The sequence below is a fragment of the Colias croceus genome, chromosome 28 (genome assembly GCF_905220415.1).
Source record: "Colias croceus chromosome 28, ilColCroc2.1".
NCBI lineage: Eukaryota > Metazoa > Arthropoda > Insecta > Lepidoptera > Pieridae > Colias > Colias croceus.
This window is the reverse complement of record NC_059564.1, coordinates 4309173-4329887: the sequence shown is the minus strand read 5'-3', so window position 1 is coordinate 4329887 and position 20715 is coordinate 4309173. Positions and strand designations below refer to the sequence as shown.

The following is a 20715-nucleotide window of genomic DNA, read 5'->3' as shown; positions in this document are numbered from 1 at the left end:
GTGTTGAGTGAGTGTGTTGAGTGAGTGTGTGTGTAAATGCTAAACACTACAGTGACTCACCGATCGCCATGCCATCGGTGAAGTTGTGCAGCCCGTCGCCCATGATCACCATCCACGCGACGGACGACATCGAAGATGGCGGCGCGTGCACGTGGCCGTGCGCGTGCGAGTGACCGTGGTGGGCGCGAGAATGTTCCCTATATGAGCGAGTTATTTATTCAAATTCAAATTATATTTATTTGCAAGAATGTAGTACAAATTATAGACCTTTAAATTACAATATTATGTGGCTAAACATTCTACCCATTGATTGGGTGTGCAAATATTAAACAGAAAGTTGATTAGTCTAATTATTATTTAAATACATATATTATTATATTATTTGACCAATTACTTCACTACATAGTATAAAACAAAGTCGCTTTCTCTGTCCCTATTTCCCTTTGTATGCTTAAATTTAAAAATACGCAACGGATTTTGATGCGGTTTTTTTTAAATAGATAGAGTGATTCAAGAGGAAGGTATATAATTTATTAAGTTTTAGACAAAGTTTGCTCCGCTCCTGTTGGTCTTAGCGTGATGATACATAGCCTATAGCCTTCCTCAATAAATGAGCTATCTAACACCGAAAGAATTTTTCAAATCGGACCAGTAGTTCCCGTGATTCAAGTTCAAACAAACAAACTCTTCAGCTTTCTAATATTAGTATAGATTTACTTTATATCTTAACTATTTTACTTGTCTATAATCTAATCTACAATTTTTTATAATCACTCACCTCAATATAACAGTATAACTGTCACCATCCTTCAAATCCTTAACATCATCCTTATGTTTAATATTGTTCATTTCCACAACCGCTGGTGCCTCTCCCTTTAACAGCCAATCTTTAGCTGTAGGCTCATTTTCTTTCCCCTCAGGGTTCAACGCATTGGACGATACTACACTAACACTATTATTATGTTTATTATTCGCTTTCGGGCTTGGTGGAACACCATCACGCATGTGATGTTCATCATGTGTGTCTGTGTCGATTTCGTCGTAACAATATGGATACTCTGAGTACTTGTGTTTACACGTTTTCGTTGTTGGATCACCCTTGTCGTCCCTCTTAAAGATTTTCATTAGAGAATTTGACGTGGAGTTCGATATTGGCGCTTTAGAGCCTCCCGAACAACCTCCGACTGTTTCGTCTTTAAGCACCCTGACTCTTGAAGGCAGTTTGTCTTCTTCGAGCTTTTGTCGCCTCTTTCTCCATTCAACGACCACTGTTAGGCCTTTTTCTGTGAAATAGAAGAATACTACACCCAGCATGGCGGCCAGGCCTTTCCACATGCCATCGTCATGTGACGCTCTAACTTCTATGGCATTTTCTGAGTGATCATGTTCCATGGGACTCATGGCGTGTGGCATTAAATGTAACAAGGCATCCCCACAAAGCGTGCCTACAGCTAGAGCTACTAAGAACTGTAGGAGATGATTATAATACGTCTTATGCATGATTGGTATCACAGCCACACCCAACAGCCCGCAAGCGCTGATCGCGCTTATACTTAAAGAAGAATATAACCACACGTGAAACATATTCTTTGAATATGCATTCTCCTTTTCTTTGTGTCGTACGTCTAATCGATTTGATGGGAAGTTCATTTCTTTTAAACAACCGTCCCTGAAAGTGAAATTTTCTTTTTAGGTTCGATAAAAATGGTACATGTCAACATGTGTTATCAACTGAATTATTATAGCTTATTTTGATTTACTCCGGAAAGTAAGTTGTGTATTCTTAACTTCCAGATCACATTTTTTATTAAATTTAAGATTTAACGGCTTGAATTATTGAATCTAGTCGAATCTTCCACAATTCTGCATACTATAAATCATCTAAATCCCGTACCAAACATATTAATCGAGGAACTTATTATCAAAACTCACCTCTCTATAGAACTATTGGCAAGTTTCTGGTATAACAGGATAGGGCATATCGCCCTCAACGCGTCCTCCGATATGAGATTCTCAGCCTCGTGGTCATCGGCCGCGTGGTCGCTGTGACCGTGCTCGTGGTCGTGGTCGTGAGGTTTTAACCTCGTGTTGACCGTTGTGATTAATTCTGAACTGCTTACACACTGTGAAAACAGGAAGATATTATGCAGTTTCTATTTAGCATTTTCTTTGCCAATATCTATGTGACATCTATATGGCGTGGGTTTAGAAAATGAAACTAAAACTACGCAGAAAAAATATTGGAAATCTTTGCCAGACTAACTGTGGTATAGCACACTGCACAGATTACATTTAGTCTTGCAAAGATTTCCAATATCTTTCATGGAGACTGCTCCATTCCTGACACGTATTTTAATGAGAGCTGAATATACTGATAATACTTTTTTTAATACCTAGTTGAAGCTAGCGAAGAACCATCTGGTCAACCATAAGGTAGAATTAAACATCGTTATAGTCATTGATCTTGATAAAGATCTCTTTTTTCTTTTTTAACCAACACACAAAAATGATTTCGTTGTACTGTATATATTTATGCGTTACTGCATATATACATTCTTATAAGTATGATAACATTAACCAAATTTCATTCTAAAGTCAACCAACGATTAAAAACCAACAGGATGTTGAAAATCGACCCTTGAAAAAAAGGCAACCAACACAAAAACGATTATCAAAACGTGTTATGTAATTAAAAAGAAATTTATTAACACATAAGCACCGACTGGTTAATCACTGAGTTAATTGAGTTTATCAGCTGCTTAAAGTTTCGTCACGTGAGAGAAAACCTTTTTTAACTACCTAATTTTCTTTTTCATTTTAATTAGAGAACATTTTTTATGTATACAGCTGATGTCTATATCTATTCCTCTTTTTTTGTTTTAAACGTTATCTAGTAAATTTGAATAAATTTGCCAAAAACATTACTATCTGCTTAAAACCGGCTACTCACCTACCTGCAACAGGGGAAATATTAGAATAATCTCGGTTGCACGCCGGTCGGAGCGATTTCAGTTGTTCTCTAAATTGCCCCTGCTTGCCTATACACATCACAATTAAGGAGCCAATTAAGGGTCCAATTCCAATATTACGCCTGCTGCAGGTACGTGAGTAGCTAGTTTTAGCCAGTTTTTAGTTTAAGCGGCTTCACCACCTACTTTTCTACTATCCAACCAACTGCTTTCCTACCAACAAACAAAAATCCACTTACACTAACTTCATCATCCTTCACGCTTTGTCCATAATATATATAATCCTTATTCTCAATCTTCTGTACACCCCCCTCAACCAATTTGTGTAGATCCAACCCTCTGAGCATCTTATTGAAGCCAGTTAGATTCATCGTCATGGACCCAGCATCACCATACAGCCTAAAGATCTGTTCTATATACGCTGCTGGGTTCACATTCCTGACTTCGCGTTTGTGCCTCAACTTTTGGTGTCTCTTCGTTTGTATCTTCTCCAGGTTATACGTTGGTATCACGTCCATGTCTATGGAGGGTGTGTATGTGTGCAGGTTGTGAGTGTCGACGTGCGATGCGCATGTGTGCGCCGCGCAAAGCAGACAGAACATGCATACTGTGACCAGGTGACGCGCCATGTTGTGTCACGAGCTCTTGGTCATATCTTACAGGATCTGGGGACAAAGGAATAGTGCTTTAGTACATCAGAAGTCTATAAAATAAAAATGAAACGCAAAATTTATTACTAAGCGCAAATCTCGAGATCAGCTGAACCGATTTCGTTAATTCTTTTTTTTATATTATTCCTTGAAGTACGAGGATTGTTCTTATGAAGATAAAAAAAAAGAAAGCATACATATTTTCATTAGATCCTGCAATAGGCACTGCCTATCTCATATGAAAATAAGACGTGGGCGTAGGTTTAAAAACACATAAATTTGGTATAGAACATAAAATTACGACATGAAACATTTATAAGAATGATAACCACGTCAACTTATACTGCAGTGAAATGTTTTAAGGCTGGTTTTTGGTTCTTAGATAGTTTCAGTATTTTACCATTCACTGCTATAATATGTATAAGTAAAAGTCAAAATAATGTCAAGCAAAGTTAAACAATGCACAAAAGAATTAATTAACGAACGATATCGACGCAAAAAAATAATGCAAATGAAACAAAAAACGATTATCATACAAATGGTGTAATTGAAAAAGGAAAGCTATCACATTATATTAAAAAGTCATGTGAATATTAAATTGAATATTAAAAAAGAGCAGTAAATAAAAAACTTATTGAAAATTCTATTTGGATATAGGTACCAAAGAATTGAAGAAGCCCGAAATGCCTAAATTTGACAAAATTTATATAGCTTGAAACCACAATCTGGACAAAAATATTTTGTGTGTATTCTATCCCTTTCCTTTTCATCAAAGATGAATTTAGAAGGGTAGACGTTTGAAAATAAAAGTCTAGAGAAGGATTTATTCAATTTTAAATTTTTCAAAATTCACAAAAAAATCTACGGTTTGTAAGAGCATTAACGATTGATTCCTTAATCACTACATAGTATAAAACAAAGTCGCTTTCTCTGTCCCTATTTCCCTATGTCCCTTTGTATGCTTAAATCTTTAAAACTACGCAAAGGATTTTGATGCGGTTTTTTTTTTAATAGATAGAGTGATTCAAGAGGAAGGTTTTAGTATATAATTTATTAGGTTTTAGACAAAGCGGGCGAAGCCGCGGGCGGTAAGCTAGTAAATTTATATAATACCGGAATTAGTTAGTAGAAGACAATATAGGTATAAAAGACCGTAATTTAGGCCTTTAAATCTACTTAAAGACGATACAGATTTATCAATTTTAATATTATAATTTCATTTTGTATTATAATTTTGACTCAATTTTTGTTTCAGTAAATTATACACTATTCTGCTAAATATATTCATCTCCCTTAATTTATCCATTGCGTAAAACTCACTCACAAAAAATAATAAAATTGTCGTATATATATTAATAAATAATTAATTTCCGATCACGTGTGATGCCCTCGGTGGTTCACTATCGACTGACACCGCTTCAGCAAAATGTTCATAGACATTTAATATAATAGATTAGATAGCCTTCTGTATGGTAGACAAAAAAAAAACATGCGCAGGCGCAGCATTATCACGATTAATTATATCAATGGGTGTATTCAATGCTTTTTAGTTTTCTAGACATTTTTATTTATCTGCACTTTGATCGTCTACATGTATTTTGGTTAGTATAGATAAGCTTTTTGTCTAAGGCCGAGATTCATAGATCGCACTTTAACTTTACTTTGATGGAAAGATCTACTTTCAACCAAAAATATATTTCTTAGTCGTGTCAAGCTCATCTTTACTTTCCAGAAACTATACTTTACTTAGTAAAGGCTAAGGAGCCGATAATCATGACTTTGGTCTCAAAGTAAAATTTACATGACTATGCGTATAAATTATGTAGGCCTTCATTTTAAACCAATTTCCTAGAACAGAAACACATTTTAATATGGTTGGGTTATAGATCGAAACGTCATGTCGAGTGACATTTTTTTGTTGATGTGTTGATCGTTGCATTGTTTCGTTTGTCTTTTAACATTATTATAATATTTTTCTGACGAATTTTGCGGTGTCTACCGGTTTTTTATATTTCTACTATAATCTTCCTACATAATGGTTTTTTTTGTAAACATTTCATTTTTCATATAAAATAATAATGTTATTATTATATAATATGGTTTTTTATGGAAATATAACTTAATTTAATAATAATAAAAACATAAATTATGCGTATAAAGTAACAGTTACACGTCTTACCCTGTACTTTACTTTGGGACCGTACTTTTCTAAGGAAAGTCTAGCAATTCTCTCTGAAATTAAATATGTTGAAAGTAAACTTCGGTCATACAAAGTTTACTTTGTGAAGACTCTTTTGCTCTAAAGTAAAGTCACGACTGTGAATCTGGGCCTAAGACCACAGTTCGTCATAAAGAAGCCTTTTTTACGATTTGACATTGATATTTTTGATGTTTTATGCGTTATGATTGTAGTGATTATGTATATTAATTGCCTATTTGTATACATATAATGTAAGCAGTCGAACCCATTCCTAAGAGAATTTAGGCCATAATCTACAATTTTGGCAAATTTGTAATTCCTAAACATGACTAACGCCATTACCTACAGACGATTTTTTCTTTAACATTGACAAATAAATTGAACTATTTTCTACTCTAGTTTCGAACCCCGGATTTTCAATGAACACGGAACACAGACTAATAAAAATTACTAAGTTCTACTGCGCAATGAGGGCAAAATAATAGAATGAATAAAAGCAGACGCGACAACATTTAATTCAAGCAACTACGTATTTATTTAGATAAGTCAATACATTAGCTGAAAACATTCTATAAATTCTAATTGAAGACTTTTTTGAAGTCGTTTTGTTTCAGGTTTCTTATCGTTGACGTTTTCTTTATTTTCAAGTAAGTGCGTAACCGTTTTGCAGTTTACTATTTATTATTTTTAACACAACTCTATTGCATATCGATATGTATTTATAGCCATTTAAATATTTCCTTCCCCCGTATAACCTCTCAAAATAAGCTTTCAAAGTATTGTATTAGTTTTGAAGTTTGTTTTTGTTTTGTTAATTTTTGTCTGTTTCTGTGAGCTACTCACACGATTTCAATATAAACTCACATGAATTAGAAGAGAATGAAGAAGAATAGAAAAAATTCCATCACGGTGTGTCCCTTGGACACATAAAACTGAATGAATATAAAAAATTCGATCGCTCTGGCGGGTCAAGAGTGGCCGAGTTGGTTAGGCATCCGCCCCGGAATGGCGTGAAAGGAAGCGAGATTGGAATCCCGCCACGTCATCGATTTTTTTCTATTCTTTCTAAATTTATATATAAACTCACATTTGAAACCGCCAATATAGAAACTAAAGAGGCCCTTATTACCTTTTCAATCCATACTAATATTATAAATGCGAAAGTAACTCTATCTGTCTGTCTGTCTGTCACTCAATCACACTTTAACTACTGAACCAATTTGCATGTAATTTGGTAGGTATAGAGATATTTTGATACCCGAAAAAGGGCATAGGCTACTTTTTACCCCGGGAAATAGGATAGGTTTTATCTCGGAAATCCCACGGGAACGGGAACTATGCGGGTTTTTCTTTGGCTGCGCGGGCGAAGCCGCGGGTGGAAAGCTAGTTAAATGTAATTTAACCAATAATAACAACTTACTGTCCTCCCAATATTACCTCTAGTCCGTTTGTCAGCCGCGAAACGAAATTTGATTCGTTCCACTTAGGTCTAAGCTATTGTATTTTATTTAATATTTTTAAATAATAAATATATTCCACAATTTGCATACACAAATACAATTTTCACACATACACAATAACAATATCGAAGTTTTGTTTTCATTACACGGTCTGACGACTAGTATTCAGTATTCTTACGATAAATTTTATAGAAATAAAAAATAATGTATATTTGATATCATGAATACGGGGTAATTAAAGTTTTGAAACATTTCATTATTTTAACAAGTACTTAAATAAAACAAATATGTCATTATGAACTACATACTTAAATACATATTTTCAATTATTTGATAACGCACTAAATCATTCCATAATTTCATTATTAGAATTCATACGGTGAGGATACTATACAATCTTAATTTGGGTAACATGAATATTCAGTTATTTTGAACATAATTAAAATAACTAATAGTACATTATATTCAAATTATAATTGAAAATACTTAAACAATTTGTTTCGAGATAATCATTTTAAGCTGAGAGAGAATAATTATGTTCCAAGTTATTTCCTACATACTAGTCACTCAAAAACTAAATAGTTCAGGTTATTTTGATCAAAATTTACGTTCGTTCAACAACTACGCCACTTCCTGCTCTATTTCAATAACAATAAGAACCATGATCCCATACACACACAATTCTGAATGAATGCTTCCTCGTACCTACCGTAACACGTTAATTATTGTTACGAACAAACATAATACAACATAGAAGCTTGCGACAAGCGTATTCAATTAAAATTGACGTACCCACATTGTACAATTAACGTTATTATGTATTCCAATTTATACTTCCTAAGTCTGTATCCGCGAATACCGAAAAAGAAACGATATAAGTACGTGTAAATGTTTTAATATTACAAAATATTATATACAGTGGATTTCGGTTATAACGACGGCGGAGGGACCACTTTAATGTTGTCGCTATATCCGGAGGTCTATTATAAAATATTTTATATTACATATATATTTACAAATTTCAGCCGCTAACTAACGTATGAATGATCAGAGTCATGCTATTTATAATACTGTAAGTGAAATGAGGTTAATTTATTAATAGTTCAATGTTATTTTTAGATTCGAAGCAAACTGCCAACACAGTGTGATACATTTAATAAAATTTCGTTACACCTTAGAATATTAATATTACTTAGGGCCGATTTTTCAATGCTTATCCAAACTTATCCGTCCAATAAAGTATAACACGATAATATTAAAATGTCACGTAAACTGTCAAATACGGGCAATTAGAATACGTTTTTAAAATGGTAGTTTTATACATCGACGAATAAGTTTTATCCAAGCATTGAAAAATCGGCCCTAAATAATATAATATTATTTATAACTTAGGTCACAATCTCTAGCCCTAAGTGGAACACGACAAAAACCAACCGAAACCGATCGATGTTTCGCTTGTCCGACTTCAAACAATTTTTTGCTTTAGTTTTTCCTCTTTTTTTGCAAGGTGGGTAACTAGATGTCACCTGACGCTAAGTGGTCACGGTTCTAGTGATTGTTGTTAAGTGATTTGACACTTTACAACCGACTTGAAAAGAGGAGGTTATGAACTGGCCACATTTTTGTTTATTTGAAAACAACGAAAAGCAAATAAATTTATGTTTATTTTTGATGTGTGAATGCGTATGTTCATTCACGGATTTCTCCAAAACTGATACATTTGTGGCTATCATTTGGTATGTAATATATTTAAGAAATAATGCATCATTTTGTGTTGGGCGAGATTAAACATCTATGTCAAATATGTTTCTGTAGTACAATAATATCTAGATTGCTAGAGCAAAGATTTGATGATATCGATTAGTCTAAAACGCTACTACGAGAAGCCACTAATAATAATAAATGTATGCTAAAAATCGAGAGCCCTGGAGCCTTAGTCGATCAGTTAAAAATAACATTGCACAATTAAAACCCAGAGTCTTAGAGCAAGCACGCAAGAGCAACTTTTGTCTAGGCAACTATTTTGTCTCTCCCATCAACTCTATAGGAAGTTGCGTCGCTACGTGCGTGCACTTTCTTACTAGCCCATTATAGCCGTATTAATTCCAGCGATGGCTCTAGATGCTGTCATTTATTCACGCTCAAACTCAAACATTTATTTATTCAATTAGACTTCTTCGAGAAGCACTTTTGAATCGTCATTACATATTTTTAACATTTACCACCGATTCGGAAAGCAGTATCTACGGAGAAGAACCGGCAAGAACTCCATAGTTGCTCTTTTATGCTGCACTGGAAATAGACGTCACGATGGGGGCAGGAATTTCCAAACTCAACCACTTAACTTGTACCATACAGGAACATGCCCGTTGCATGCTAGCATAGAACCCCTGACCTTTACCGCGATATCTCTTACGTCTCTAAGGTTTTGCAAGTAACCTTCGCTATGGTTAACCATGCTTTGAATAGGTGTGAAGTACTGTAACTATTGGGTTAGGAGGCTATATATTTGTATCGAATTCGTATCGCGATGTAGGTACCTAACAAAGATTCGACACCCGCACTGACTGTGCCGCGGGTACATACATATAAGAACTAGCTGCGCTTCGCGGTTTCACCCGCGTGGCTCCGCTCCTGTTGGTCTTAGAGTAATGATATAGAGCATATAGCCTTCCTCGATAAATAGGCTATCTAACACCGAAACAATTTTTCAAATTGGACCAGTAGTTCCTGAGATTAGCGCGTTCAAACAAACAAACTCTTCAGCTTTATAATATTAGTGTAGATTATAAAATATATACCCAGATAGGAGCAACACGTAACAAAAAAACTTATCAAAAAACCTGCAATCACGCCGCCCGACTCAAAATAAGTACATTACATAACAATAATCTATTTCTACACGGGTTCCACCAGGTCACTGTACTAGAAGCGACAAAAACAGCGCAGGTAGGCTATCTTCCTGTTTTTCGTAGCGGCGGAAGTAAACGCGACAAACGCTGTCGAAATATATATGTAACATTTTTTCGGCAATGTTTACTCAAGATTGTATTATCTGGGGATTAAATCGATAGATAATTTGCGGTGTTTCGCGGCGGCCGCGGCGATTGTTAAACCTTAGGCCACGTCCGCACAGACGCCTGTCTGACTTGTTTAGAACCTTATGGTTCATGTACATATTCATGTTCTTGCTCATCATGCTCGAACATTCTTGGCTTGAACTTCTCGACTCAACTTCGCTAGTCGTAGCGAACCACTGTTCATTCATCTCCCCTTTAATTACGTCCGAAAAAAGTAGTCAGAATGCAAGCTATTAGGGCTCTAGGCATTTTACAAGCCATTTGGCTCAACTATATTTATAAATAAGTAACAACAAACGAAATCAAAGAGAGGCTAATGTGTGAATATTCGCGAGGAAACTCGTACACGAATGTTGCTCAATTGACGAGGCAAAAAGCGAACATGAATGTGTAAATGCAGCCTATGGCACTAAGCAAGCTGTCAGTTTGTGCGGCCACAGCCTCTTGGCTTGACAAACTTGCATGAAAGTAGGTTGTACTTCGGGTGGCTTGACTCAATTTATGTAATAACTATTAAATAGACTTGATGTTATAAATAAATTTAATACGTTATATGGTTACAAAATAACAGCATTTTTGTTAAAATGAATATGAATGTAATATAACCCCATGTGGGTTAGTGTTTTGGTATCAAATAAAAGTATGTCTCTGTCAAAAGTTATGTAAGTCTGTATTTGTTCCTAATCTGGCTGTACGATTTTAACTGCCGATCTTATAATAATATGTAGATACTTATTTTGAGTAAAAATGCAAATTGCACTTTCACTTTAAACTTGTTTACTTTTGAATGGATTTTATGCATAAAGTATTAAAAATATTAAAATTACAAAACAGCAAACATAAAATTACGTAACACCAAACCTTATTCACAAATAGCGACAATATTAAAACACTAGCTGTGCTCCGCGGTTTTACCCGCAGTGCTCCGCTCCTGTTGATCTTAGCGAGATGAAATATAGCCCTGATAAATGAGCTATCTAACACCGAAATAATTCAAATCGGACCAGTAGTTCCTGAGATTAACGCGTTCAAACAAACAAACTCTTCAGCTTTATAATATTAGTATAGATATCACAGTACATTGACACACAACCTTCACACCACACCTCCAACAAGGATAAGGCCACTACCGAACAAGCAATGTATAATAATATGACAAAAACTCCGTTTTCCTTCCCATACTATGCCTATTATGGCTTCGCAGGGTTACAACATATGTATTATACATTGCGTAATATCACGATAGTTATATATAGCTACTATAGTTTTGTGCCACGGTTTTACCCGTATACAAAACCTTTTAAAAATATTTTATACACGCATTTATTAGCTTCACCTGACACCGTATGTTTGTATGTAACCGACTCCGACTCGATTTTGACTCACTTTAAGGGGAGTCCTTTCAGCGAAGCGGAGTAAAATTGGTTTGCAAGATCCAATTTTTCATGTATTTGCAATTATATGACGCTTCTAGAAAAAATAATCAATACACTTCAAGATATTTCCTAAAAAATGTGCTAATTTGTTACACAACCACGTGTATTTTGGTCGATCATATAAAATCATAAAAATAGGCTAAAATAAAGATCGAAAACGAATTATTTATTAATGAAATTTCTGATTTTGGAAATAATTTTTATATAAGGATATGTATTTTGATGTACTGCAGAAAACGTGCTAAATTTTGGTTTTCTACTGAAGCCCTGTAATTATTAAATACATATTATATCTCAGAACTTAACGTTGCCCAGCGTTTTCTTTACAAACCGCGCTGCCCGCTACCCCGCCAGTCCTGATCAGGCGCTTGCTAACGTAGGACCTGTGTAAAATTATCTCCGCTCGATTTTACGTTTTGAGTAACGATAAATCATTGAAAATGGGTAACAAAAGAAACAAAATTCGGAAGAAAGCAGTGTAAGTATCAAAAAAAAGAACAGGAAAAGAGAACTATAAGAAACGGTATGTAAATTGAGTAATATGATAAAAACGTAGTTACTTGATGACACAGAATAAAAATATCAGTTGGTCATAAAGTTTCACCTCGTATGCTTTTTCAAAACGATAAAAGCTGCGTTACTGTGAAATAAGAGTTTAGTTTATAATAATTTGTTTTATATATATAATACTAGTGGTCCGCCCCGGCTTCGCCCGTGGTACATATTTCGCAATAAAAGGTAGCCTATGCCCTTTCTCGGGTATCAAAATATCCCTATACCAAATTTCATGCAAATTGGTTCAGTAGTTTAGGCGTGATTGAGTAACAGACAGACAGACAGAGTTACGTTCGCATTTATAATATTAGTATGGATTATTATTACGTAATTGGTGTATTATTTGCATAATTTTGGGGTATAATTATTAATTACAGTTGTTTATTTTAAGGAAAAAAAACAATAATGATTATTAGTTAAAAAATAATTGATAATAGTCAAATAATAATGATTATTGACTAATAATAATTATTAATCACTACAGTAAAAGTTCCTTATTGGCGGGGTATATGTTCCATAAAATATATGCCTCGAATACAGAAACCGTGAATACGGAATGGTAATTATTATATGGGATTATAGGTTCTACGTTATATACGTTCCTAGGTGACGATTGAGATTTTTTTCGTGTCTCATTTTTTTTAGTTGACATTATAAACTAGGAAGAGTGCAGTAGACGTTACTCGATCACAATTTTTGTAACGAATGTGAAAGACGAAACAATAAAACACGCAAAGCGGCTTTTACTATAAACGGAACTACATTTAAAAATATACTTTATTTATTGAGTTATAAGGTTGCTTCCATTCTGTTTATTTACATTCTCAAAAACATCAATCGCGGCAAAGGCGGCTTGCGACAAAGGCGGCTTGGGTCAAAGGCCTCGGCGATATCATTTAACAACATAATATTATGTACTTTAGGCAAACTTGTAATAAGATCTATTTTACTTTCTTATTAGTCCATTTGACAAGGATATTGGGTTAGATACCTATTGGAATAATTTTATTATTATGTATGTACTTATTAAATCCGCGAATAAAAAAATTTTTAGTCGCGAATATAGAAATTGGGTCGCATTTTTTTAATTCCCGAATAGTGAAAACGCGAATAAAGGAAGCGCGAATAAGGAACTTTTAAAACTGTATAATAGATGATAATAGTTAGTTCATAATCATTGTTATTATAGTTCATTGAAAAGTTACATTTGGGGTTGCGTTTTTTAGGAGGACGCATTTTATTTTTTTGATGTGTAGGGGGGGTTAGTGTGAAGCTATCACCAAGTTTGTGGGGTCGCCACCCTTGTCCCACGGCCGCCATCTTAAAAATAGCGCATAATATGGTTTTTATGATATATCTCTTAAACTATTAATCTGATAAAAAAAATTGTCAACATTATTTGTTGCAAATTAAATTTTCTACAATTTTGGTCCAGTAACTTTTTGTCATAGAACTATAAATAAAAATGTTATGAGTGAAAATGTTCAGAAATTAGCGATATTTATATTTTTCAATAAAACTTTTTTTTTATAATTTTACGAAGAAATAATATCAGACCATTTTTGTAGATTGTTGTAGTATTGTAGTTATATTGTAGTTCTACGAAAAAAAGTTACTGGACCAAAATTGTAGAGAATTTAATTTTCAACAAATAATGTTAACAATTTTTTTTATCAGATAAATAGCTTAAGAGATATAATATAGCAAAAACCATTTCAACCGCTATTTTCAAGATGGCGGCCGCACAAACTTGGTTTTAGCTTTACACCCTACATATCAAAAAAATAAAATTGCGTCCTCTATTTTATTTTATTATATTTTATTTTAGGCCAAAAAAACGACCGCAAGTGTCAGATGTGAACACTATTTTAGGAGAATTGCAGTCTGTTAATTTAAATACTCCAGCAATAGATAAGTAAGTGGAACATAGATCTATAGATAAATATTTTATTACACCTACTAAACATGAAAATAAAAATATCACTAACGTTTACTCTTTCAGCGTGGCTTTTAAAACCATTGATAAAGAACCAGTCTCAGAATATGATGATGAGTTACCTCAAAATAATATGATTGAGTGAGTATACTCTATACCTTATTATAAGTAACATAATCACACCATCCCATTATTCTAATTACTTTACTCTTTCACACGCCAATTTATTAAGCAACACTTTATTTTATTTTAGCGAAATGGAGGAGTTGCAGAACACTTCTTTGATTGTGGAATTAGACAAAGAAGAACACCAGGCGGTCAAAGGGCGACGCATTGTAGACATAAATTATCTAATGCGCCAATTACAAGACAAATCCCACCATAGCGATTTATTTGACTGCAAAACGGGGTGTCTTCAGCTGATTAGCGAACAACGTAACGGATTAATTTCAAAATTTAAATTTAAATGTAATATGTGCCTAAAAATAATTGAGATTGATTCTGAGAGTGAGAACCCTAAAAATGAGAATAATGTTAATGTAAATATTGCTGCTACATCTGGCATAGTAGCTGCCGGGATCGGCTTTTCTCAATTTGAAGAATTGTTTTCCGCCATGGATGTGCCAGTATTTGCTTCAAGTTCATATACACATCTACAAAACAGTGTTTACGATAACTGGGAAAAAACTGCCACTGAGTCAATGGAAGCAGCCGCAAATCGGGAAAAACAAGCAGCTTTAGCTGAAGGTCGGGTAAAAGATGGATATGCTCTCATCGATGTATATGTTGATGGAGCTTGGTGCTCAAGATCCTATGGAAATAATTTCCGAGCCAATTCAGGGGCAGCAGCAATTATTGGCAAAAGATTTCGAGAAGTTCTCTATATGGCCGTAAAGAATAAATATTGTGTAATTTGTGCGCGGGCCGAAAAGAAAGGGCATGACCCAAGTGAACATAAGTGTTACAAAAACCACAACGGGTCTAACGGACAGATTTAATTCAAACTCTATTCACTTATTAAGGATCGGTGACAATACGAAGATTTCATAAGTTTAAGCGTATTTTTCAACTAAATAATATATTGATTATTTTTATTTAAAAGAGCCAACTGGAAGAAACTTGTTCCCACGTCACAGGTTATCCTAGTGCAGGAGCAAGATATCCTCATATTAATTATAATAATTATGTTTATTGATTTTTTTAATTAAATTAAATTAAATTATTTAAAAAAAAGAGAAACGATTCGACATCTGTATCTGTAATGAAGCCAAGACAAATTGGAATTAATTTTTTAACCGACTTCAAAAAAAAGGAGGAGGTTATCAATTCGGCCGGTATATTTTTTTTTTTTTTTTTATGTATGTACACCGATTACTCCGAGGTTTCTGAACCGATTTACGTGATTCTTTTTTTGTTCGATGCGGGATGGTGTCGAATTGGTCCCATAAAAATTTTATTCGGATAGGCCCAGTAGTTTTTATTTTATGAGCATTTTTGTCTGTAGGTATTTGTAAATTTTGCAAGTGCAAGTTTGAAGTCGGTTGTTTTTAACGCAGTTATCACTTGTTAGAAAGTACGAAACACCAGCAAATATATGCAAATTTATTATTGGTACAATTTTTATTTCAGTTTGTATTTTCTATTTACGAATGTTACTTTTACTCCAATAGGTACGATGGATAAAAAAATATTTTTCCTACATTACATACTACATTATAATTGTCAAATGCGTGAACAACCAGGGAACCCGAAGATGGAAAAATACTATAAAATAGAAAAACACTTCGAAACGCACACCACCATTTGCAAAGTCGGTTAAATACCTTCTCCTGCCCATGTTACTTGGCAACAATCGATGTAATGTTACGCGAAACCTTACACGTGTACAAATAACTTAAAAGTGACACCTTGTAATATCATAGCGGAGATGTTTAGTTTATAAATAAACTAGCTTACCGCCCGCGGCTTCGCCCGCTTTATCTAAAACCTAATAAATTATATACTAAAACCTTCCTCTTGAATCACTCTATCTATTAAAAAAACCGCATCAAAATCCGTGACGTAGTTTTAAAGATTTAAGCGTACAAAGGGACATAGGGAAATAGGGACAGAGAAAGCGACTTTGTTTTATACTATGTAGTGACTAAAGCCGACTACTCACGTACCTGCAGCAGGGGCAATATTGGAATTGCACCCTTAATTGGCTCCTTAATTGTGATGTGTATAGGCAAGCAGGGGCAATTTAGAAAACAACTGAAATTGCCTCAACCGCCGTGCAACCGAGATTGTTCCAATATTGCCCCTGCTGCAGGTAGGCGACTGACAAACGTTTACCATTTGAAAAATAATAAATTTTAACAATTATCTAAACTATTTACAAATTAAACTCAAAAGTCAAAAGATCAGAATCATAATCAGATCGATTTAAATTGTGATACGGGAACTTTACATGGAAAAACATTTCTAAATTCCTATTATAAAACTATATACACAACATATTTTAGGCATAATATTATGAAAGTTACATACTTCTAATGAAACGACAGTTATAATTATTCTGTTCGTCTGTCTGGCTAATCTCCAAAACGGCTGTATGTCAGGATGGTCAAGCTTTTAAACAAAAACTTGACGTCCGTCGCGTCGCGTCGGTCCAGAAATAGTTTTGATAGGATTTTTATCACAAAATTAGAAAATTGATTAATAAAAATCCGTAGTTTTTAATGTTAGTACATATGTATGTATTCTTTAGAAAGGAAAGTTTATATATGTTTGTTTGTTACTCTTTAACGTAAACTACTGGACGGATTTGGATGAAACGTAACAGGAATAAAGGTTATACACCAGAATATCACATGAGCTATAGAAATACTTGATTTTGCACGCGGTTTCGTCTGCGGGCATTGCTAGATATAAATAAACCTATTCAATCGATCGAAAACTAAATAATTCATGACTCACGACTGACCTAGCGAACTTACTTAATAAATAACTACTACTACTGGTACTACTTTATATCTTAATATCTTTAATATATAGGTATAAATCTCGTGTCACAATGTTTGTCCTAAATGGACTCCTTAACCACTTATCCGATTATAATAAAATTCGCACACCATGTGCAATTCGATCCAACTTGAGAGATGGAATAGTTTAAATATCAAATCGTTTTAGAGAAAGCGGGCGAAGCCGCGGGCGGTAAGCTAGTAAGAATATAGATTTATCTACAACTATATTAATTAACAAGGCTCAATGTCATACATACAAACGATAATATTTCACAAAGATTATTGAAACCTACATAGTACCTACTGATAAACGAAACAATCAAACCGTTGTGCAACACACACACACAAACACAGTAACTACACACGTACAATTCTATATCCACAAGTACGTAAGAACACACACGTACACGTACACAAGTACACACACAGACAAACAGGCTAACGTAACGGCGCGGCCTACACACATACATATACAATTCTATATCCACAAGTACGTAAGAACACACACGTACACGTACACAAGTACACACACACACACACACATACAGACTAACGTAACGGCGTTATAGATAACGGCCGCTTATCGTTTTGCCGTATCAGAACCTCGTATAAACATGTACACCTAGATGGTAATACTTGATTATATTACTATATATTTCAATAAATTTTCTTGCGATTGATTTACGTAATATTACGATTATAAAATAATTGCTTACAGCAGTCAAACACATCGATACGTCGGGTTATCATCCCTACTAACATTGCGAAAGGGATGCTGAGATTGGTTGAAAATTTAATACGTGATATGAAATATTATATCGAAAACATCCCCAAGGTTGGAGAACTTTTGGAATTTTTTTCACGACCATACAGCAAAATAAAATTTAATTGCAATTTTAACAATGTTCCGGAGTTCAGAACTGCGGACAAGGTTGCAAAATGAGATTTATTGTCGTCCCAATGCACCATTCACTTAACCGAAGTTTGAAAACTTTTGGAATTATTGTGAATTGATTGTCTTGACTGACTGGAGTACTTGACGGACGTTTGGAAAAGTACACTGCGATCTTTATTATTTAATAACACGCTAATAGCTTCACCTGTAACGCTAATAGCTTCACCCGCGTGGCTCCGTTCCTGTTGGTCTTAGCGTGATGATAATATAATATAGCCTATAACCTTCCTCGATAAATGGGCTATCCAACACCGAAAGAATTTTTCAAATCGGTTGTAGTTCCGGAGATTAGCGCGTTCAAACAAACAAACAAACTCTCCAGCTTTATAATATTAGCATAGATTATATATTTGTACATACTATTATATAATAAAAGCCATTGTACAGTAAATACTGTAACGCCGTAAAACGGACTGATAACGGCCGCTTATCAGCTGTCGAATAAGGAAGTGAAGTGCCTTATTTATTATCTATATTTTCAGCGTATTCTATTCTATTTATAAAAAATGACGATGAACAAATATTATTTTTATAACATTATTTTTTTTGCTAGTAAGAATTGAAAAAAAAAATGGTTTTCCCTATTATTGGAATTTCCAGTACTTAAGCGAATTGTATATGAAATCAAAATATAATTAGTCTAGAGAGAAAAAAATTAGGGAGAAACTTTTCCAGACAAATCTATCTTTACACCAAAAATTCCATCCATATCCGTTCAGGCGTTCCGATGTTACTGAGTAACAAACAAACATGCGAAATTTTTCCTATATACCTACTATTATTAGAATTTTCAACACGTACCTACTAACTCAATTATATTTTACATTATAATTATAATACGAAAAGAAATAGTTACCACTTCAATACGTAAGCGAAATAATTAAAAAAACACACAATGACGTAAATAGTTGAATACGCACGCATCTAAATAACCTATATACTTACAATAAACACCACGTGTTCGTCTGTATGTCCGTCCGTCACGCCGGAACGGATGAACACGTGCCGTGTTACGAATATGTGACGTCACGATCATTAAACTCATTTATAATTAACGCAGTCTAATTATAGATGGGAAATTTATATGTACACTTGCGGATGTGGCAGTCAAAAACTACTGAACCGATTTGGCCGAGTTTTGCTATACCGATAGATAATAATTTATAATTTATAACCTGAAATAATTTATGCGTTTTTGTCTTTTTACAAGAATACGCGAGCAAACCAAGGGGCTGTAGCTAGTAATTACAATATTTGAATACATTTGTCCCATGCCCCAAACGGTATGTTATATTTAAACTAGCTTTCCAACCGCGGCTTCGCCCGCTAAAACCTAATAAATTATATACTAAAACCTCTTGCATCACTCTATTACAAAACCGCATGATGTTGATCAAAGTAATATTCAATCAATCATTTAACAAACGTAGCGTCTACCGGGAATTGAACTTTGTACCCAACTTGAAACCACCATAAAATAAACTAAAACAGTTGCAAAAAAACTAGCCAATCTCGTACCCAAACCAATTACCAAGAACCCGACAAACAGACAAACAAAAATCCCATATAAAAACAAAAAAAAAACTCACATTACTAAAAAGAAGCGCACGCGCAGCCCGCCGCTATAACGCCGTAACGACGAATGCACTAACGAAACACGACCAACGTAATTTAAACATACTTACAAAAAAACGAATCTGAAACAGGTCTATGCCCGCGGGTTTGTTCGCCTCTGAAAAATAATAGACCAGCAAACAAAAACCACCTCTATTCACTACGATATAGAGTCGAAAATCGTTTAACGGATGTAAAGTAACGGCGTAACGTCATCGCTATTTTCGTTATAACGCGGCTCGTTATGCGCATGTGTGCGTGTTTCTCGGAAGGAATGGAAGGTTTTTTGCTGTGCATGTCGATTCTTGTATGTATGTATGTCTCTCGTTAGCTCTTGTACAATGGTGTATTGTATTTCACATGGCAATGCTTATTGAGGATTGAATGCATTGTTATTAAGAAGGTAGTATTAAACTACGTGAAAAAGAAATTATAGGATTATTTGCTTTTAAAATTTTACAAATCATACAATAATTAATAAATCTATTATTTTTAACATTTTAAAAGCTATTTATTGATGATATTTTTAATGTAAATTTGTATTCTACTTAAAGAAAAATTTACATTTATCATTAAAATCATAAAATTATTAATGTTCTATCAATAACGAAGATCGAACCCACCACCTCTCCTACTGTTATAGTTAGAATCACTAACTACTGCGCTCTTGGGTCAAAAAATCTATATTTGAAAACGACAATTGTACACACATTTAAATACCCTTAAAATACATGCACCAACATTCAAACCCACTCTACATTCCTAACAGAAAACCACCTTCACAGAAAAAAAAAAATTATTAAAGGCCGATTAGCTTATTACAAAATTGGATAAAATTTAAACCTTTGTTCATAA

The 20715-nt window shown here is 34.2% G+C and overlaps 1 protein-coding gene across 5 annotated transcripts in view; it reads right to left on the bottom strand.

Moving 5' to 3' along the window:
- LOC123704101 (zinc transporter foi) overlaps positions 1-20715 on the bottom strand; it is a 47844-nt gene that overhangs the window by 3043 nt on the left and 24086 nt on the right. For 4 of the 5 annotated variants that reach the window (XM_045652369.1, XM_045652371.1, XM_045652373.1 and 1 more), the window contains exons 2-5: positions 3209-3634; positions 1933-2123; positions 779-1669; positions 61-197 (exon numbers count right to left, since the gene is read on the bottom strand). In XM_045652369.1, the coding sequence (XP_045508325.1) occupies positions 61-197; positions 779-1669; positions 1933-2123; positions 3209-3598 (1609 nt within the window). In that variant the 5' untranslated portion in view covers positions 3599-3634. The remainder of the gene's footprint in view (positions 1-60; positions 198-778; positions 1670-1932; positions 2124-3208; positions 3635-20715) is intronic. The other variant, XM_045652374.1, reaches the window with a different exon arrangement.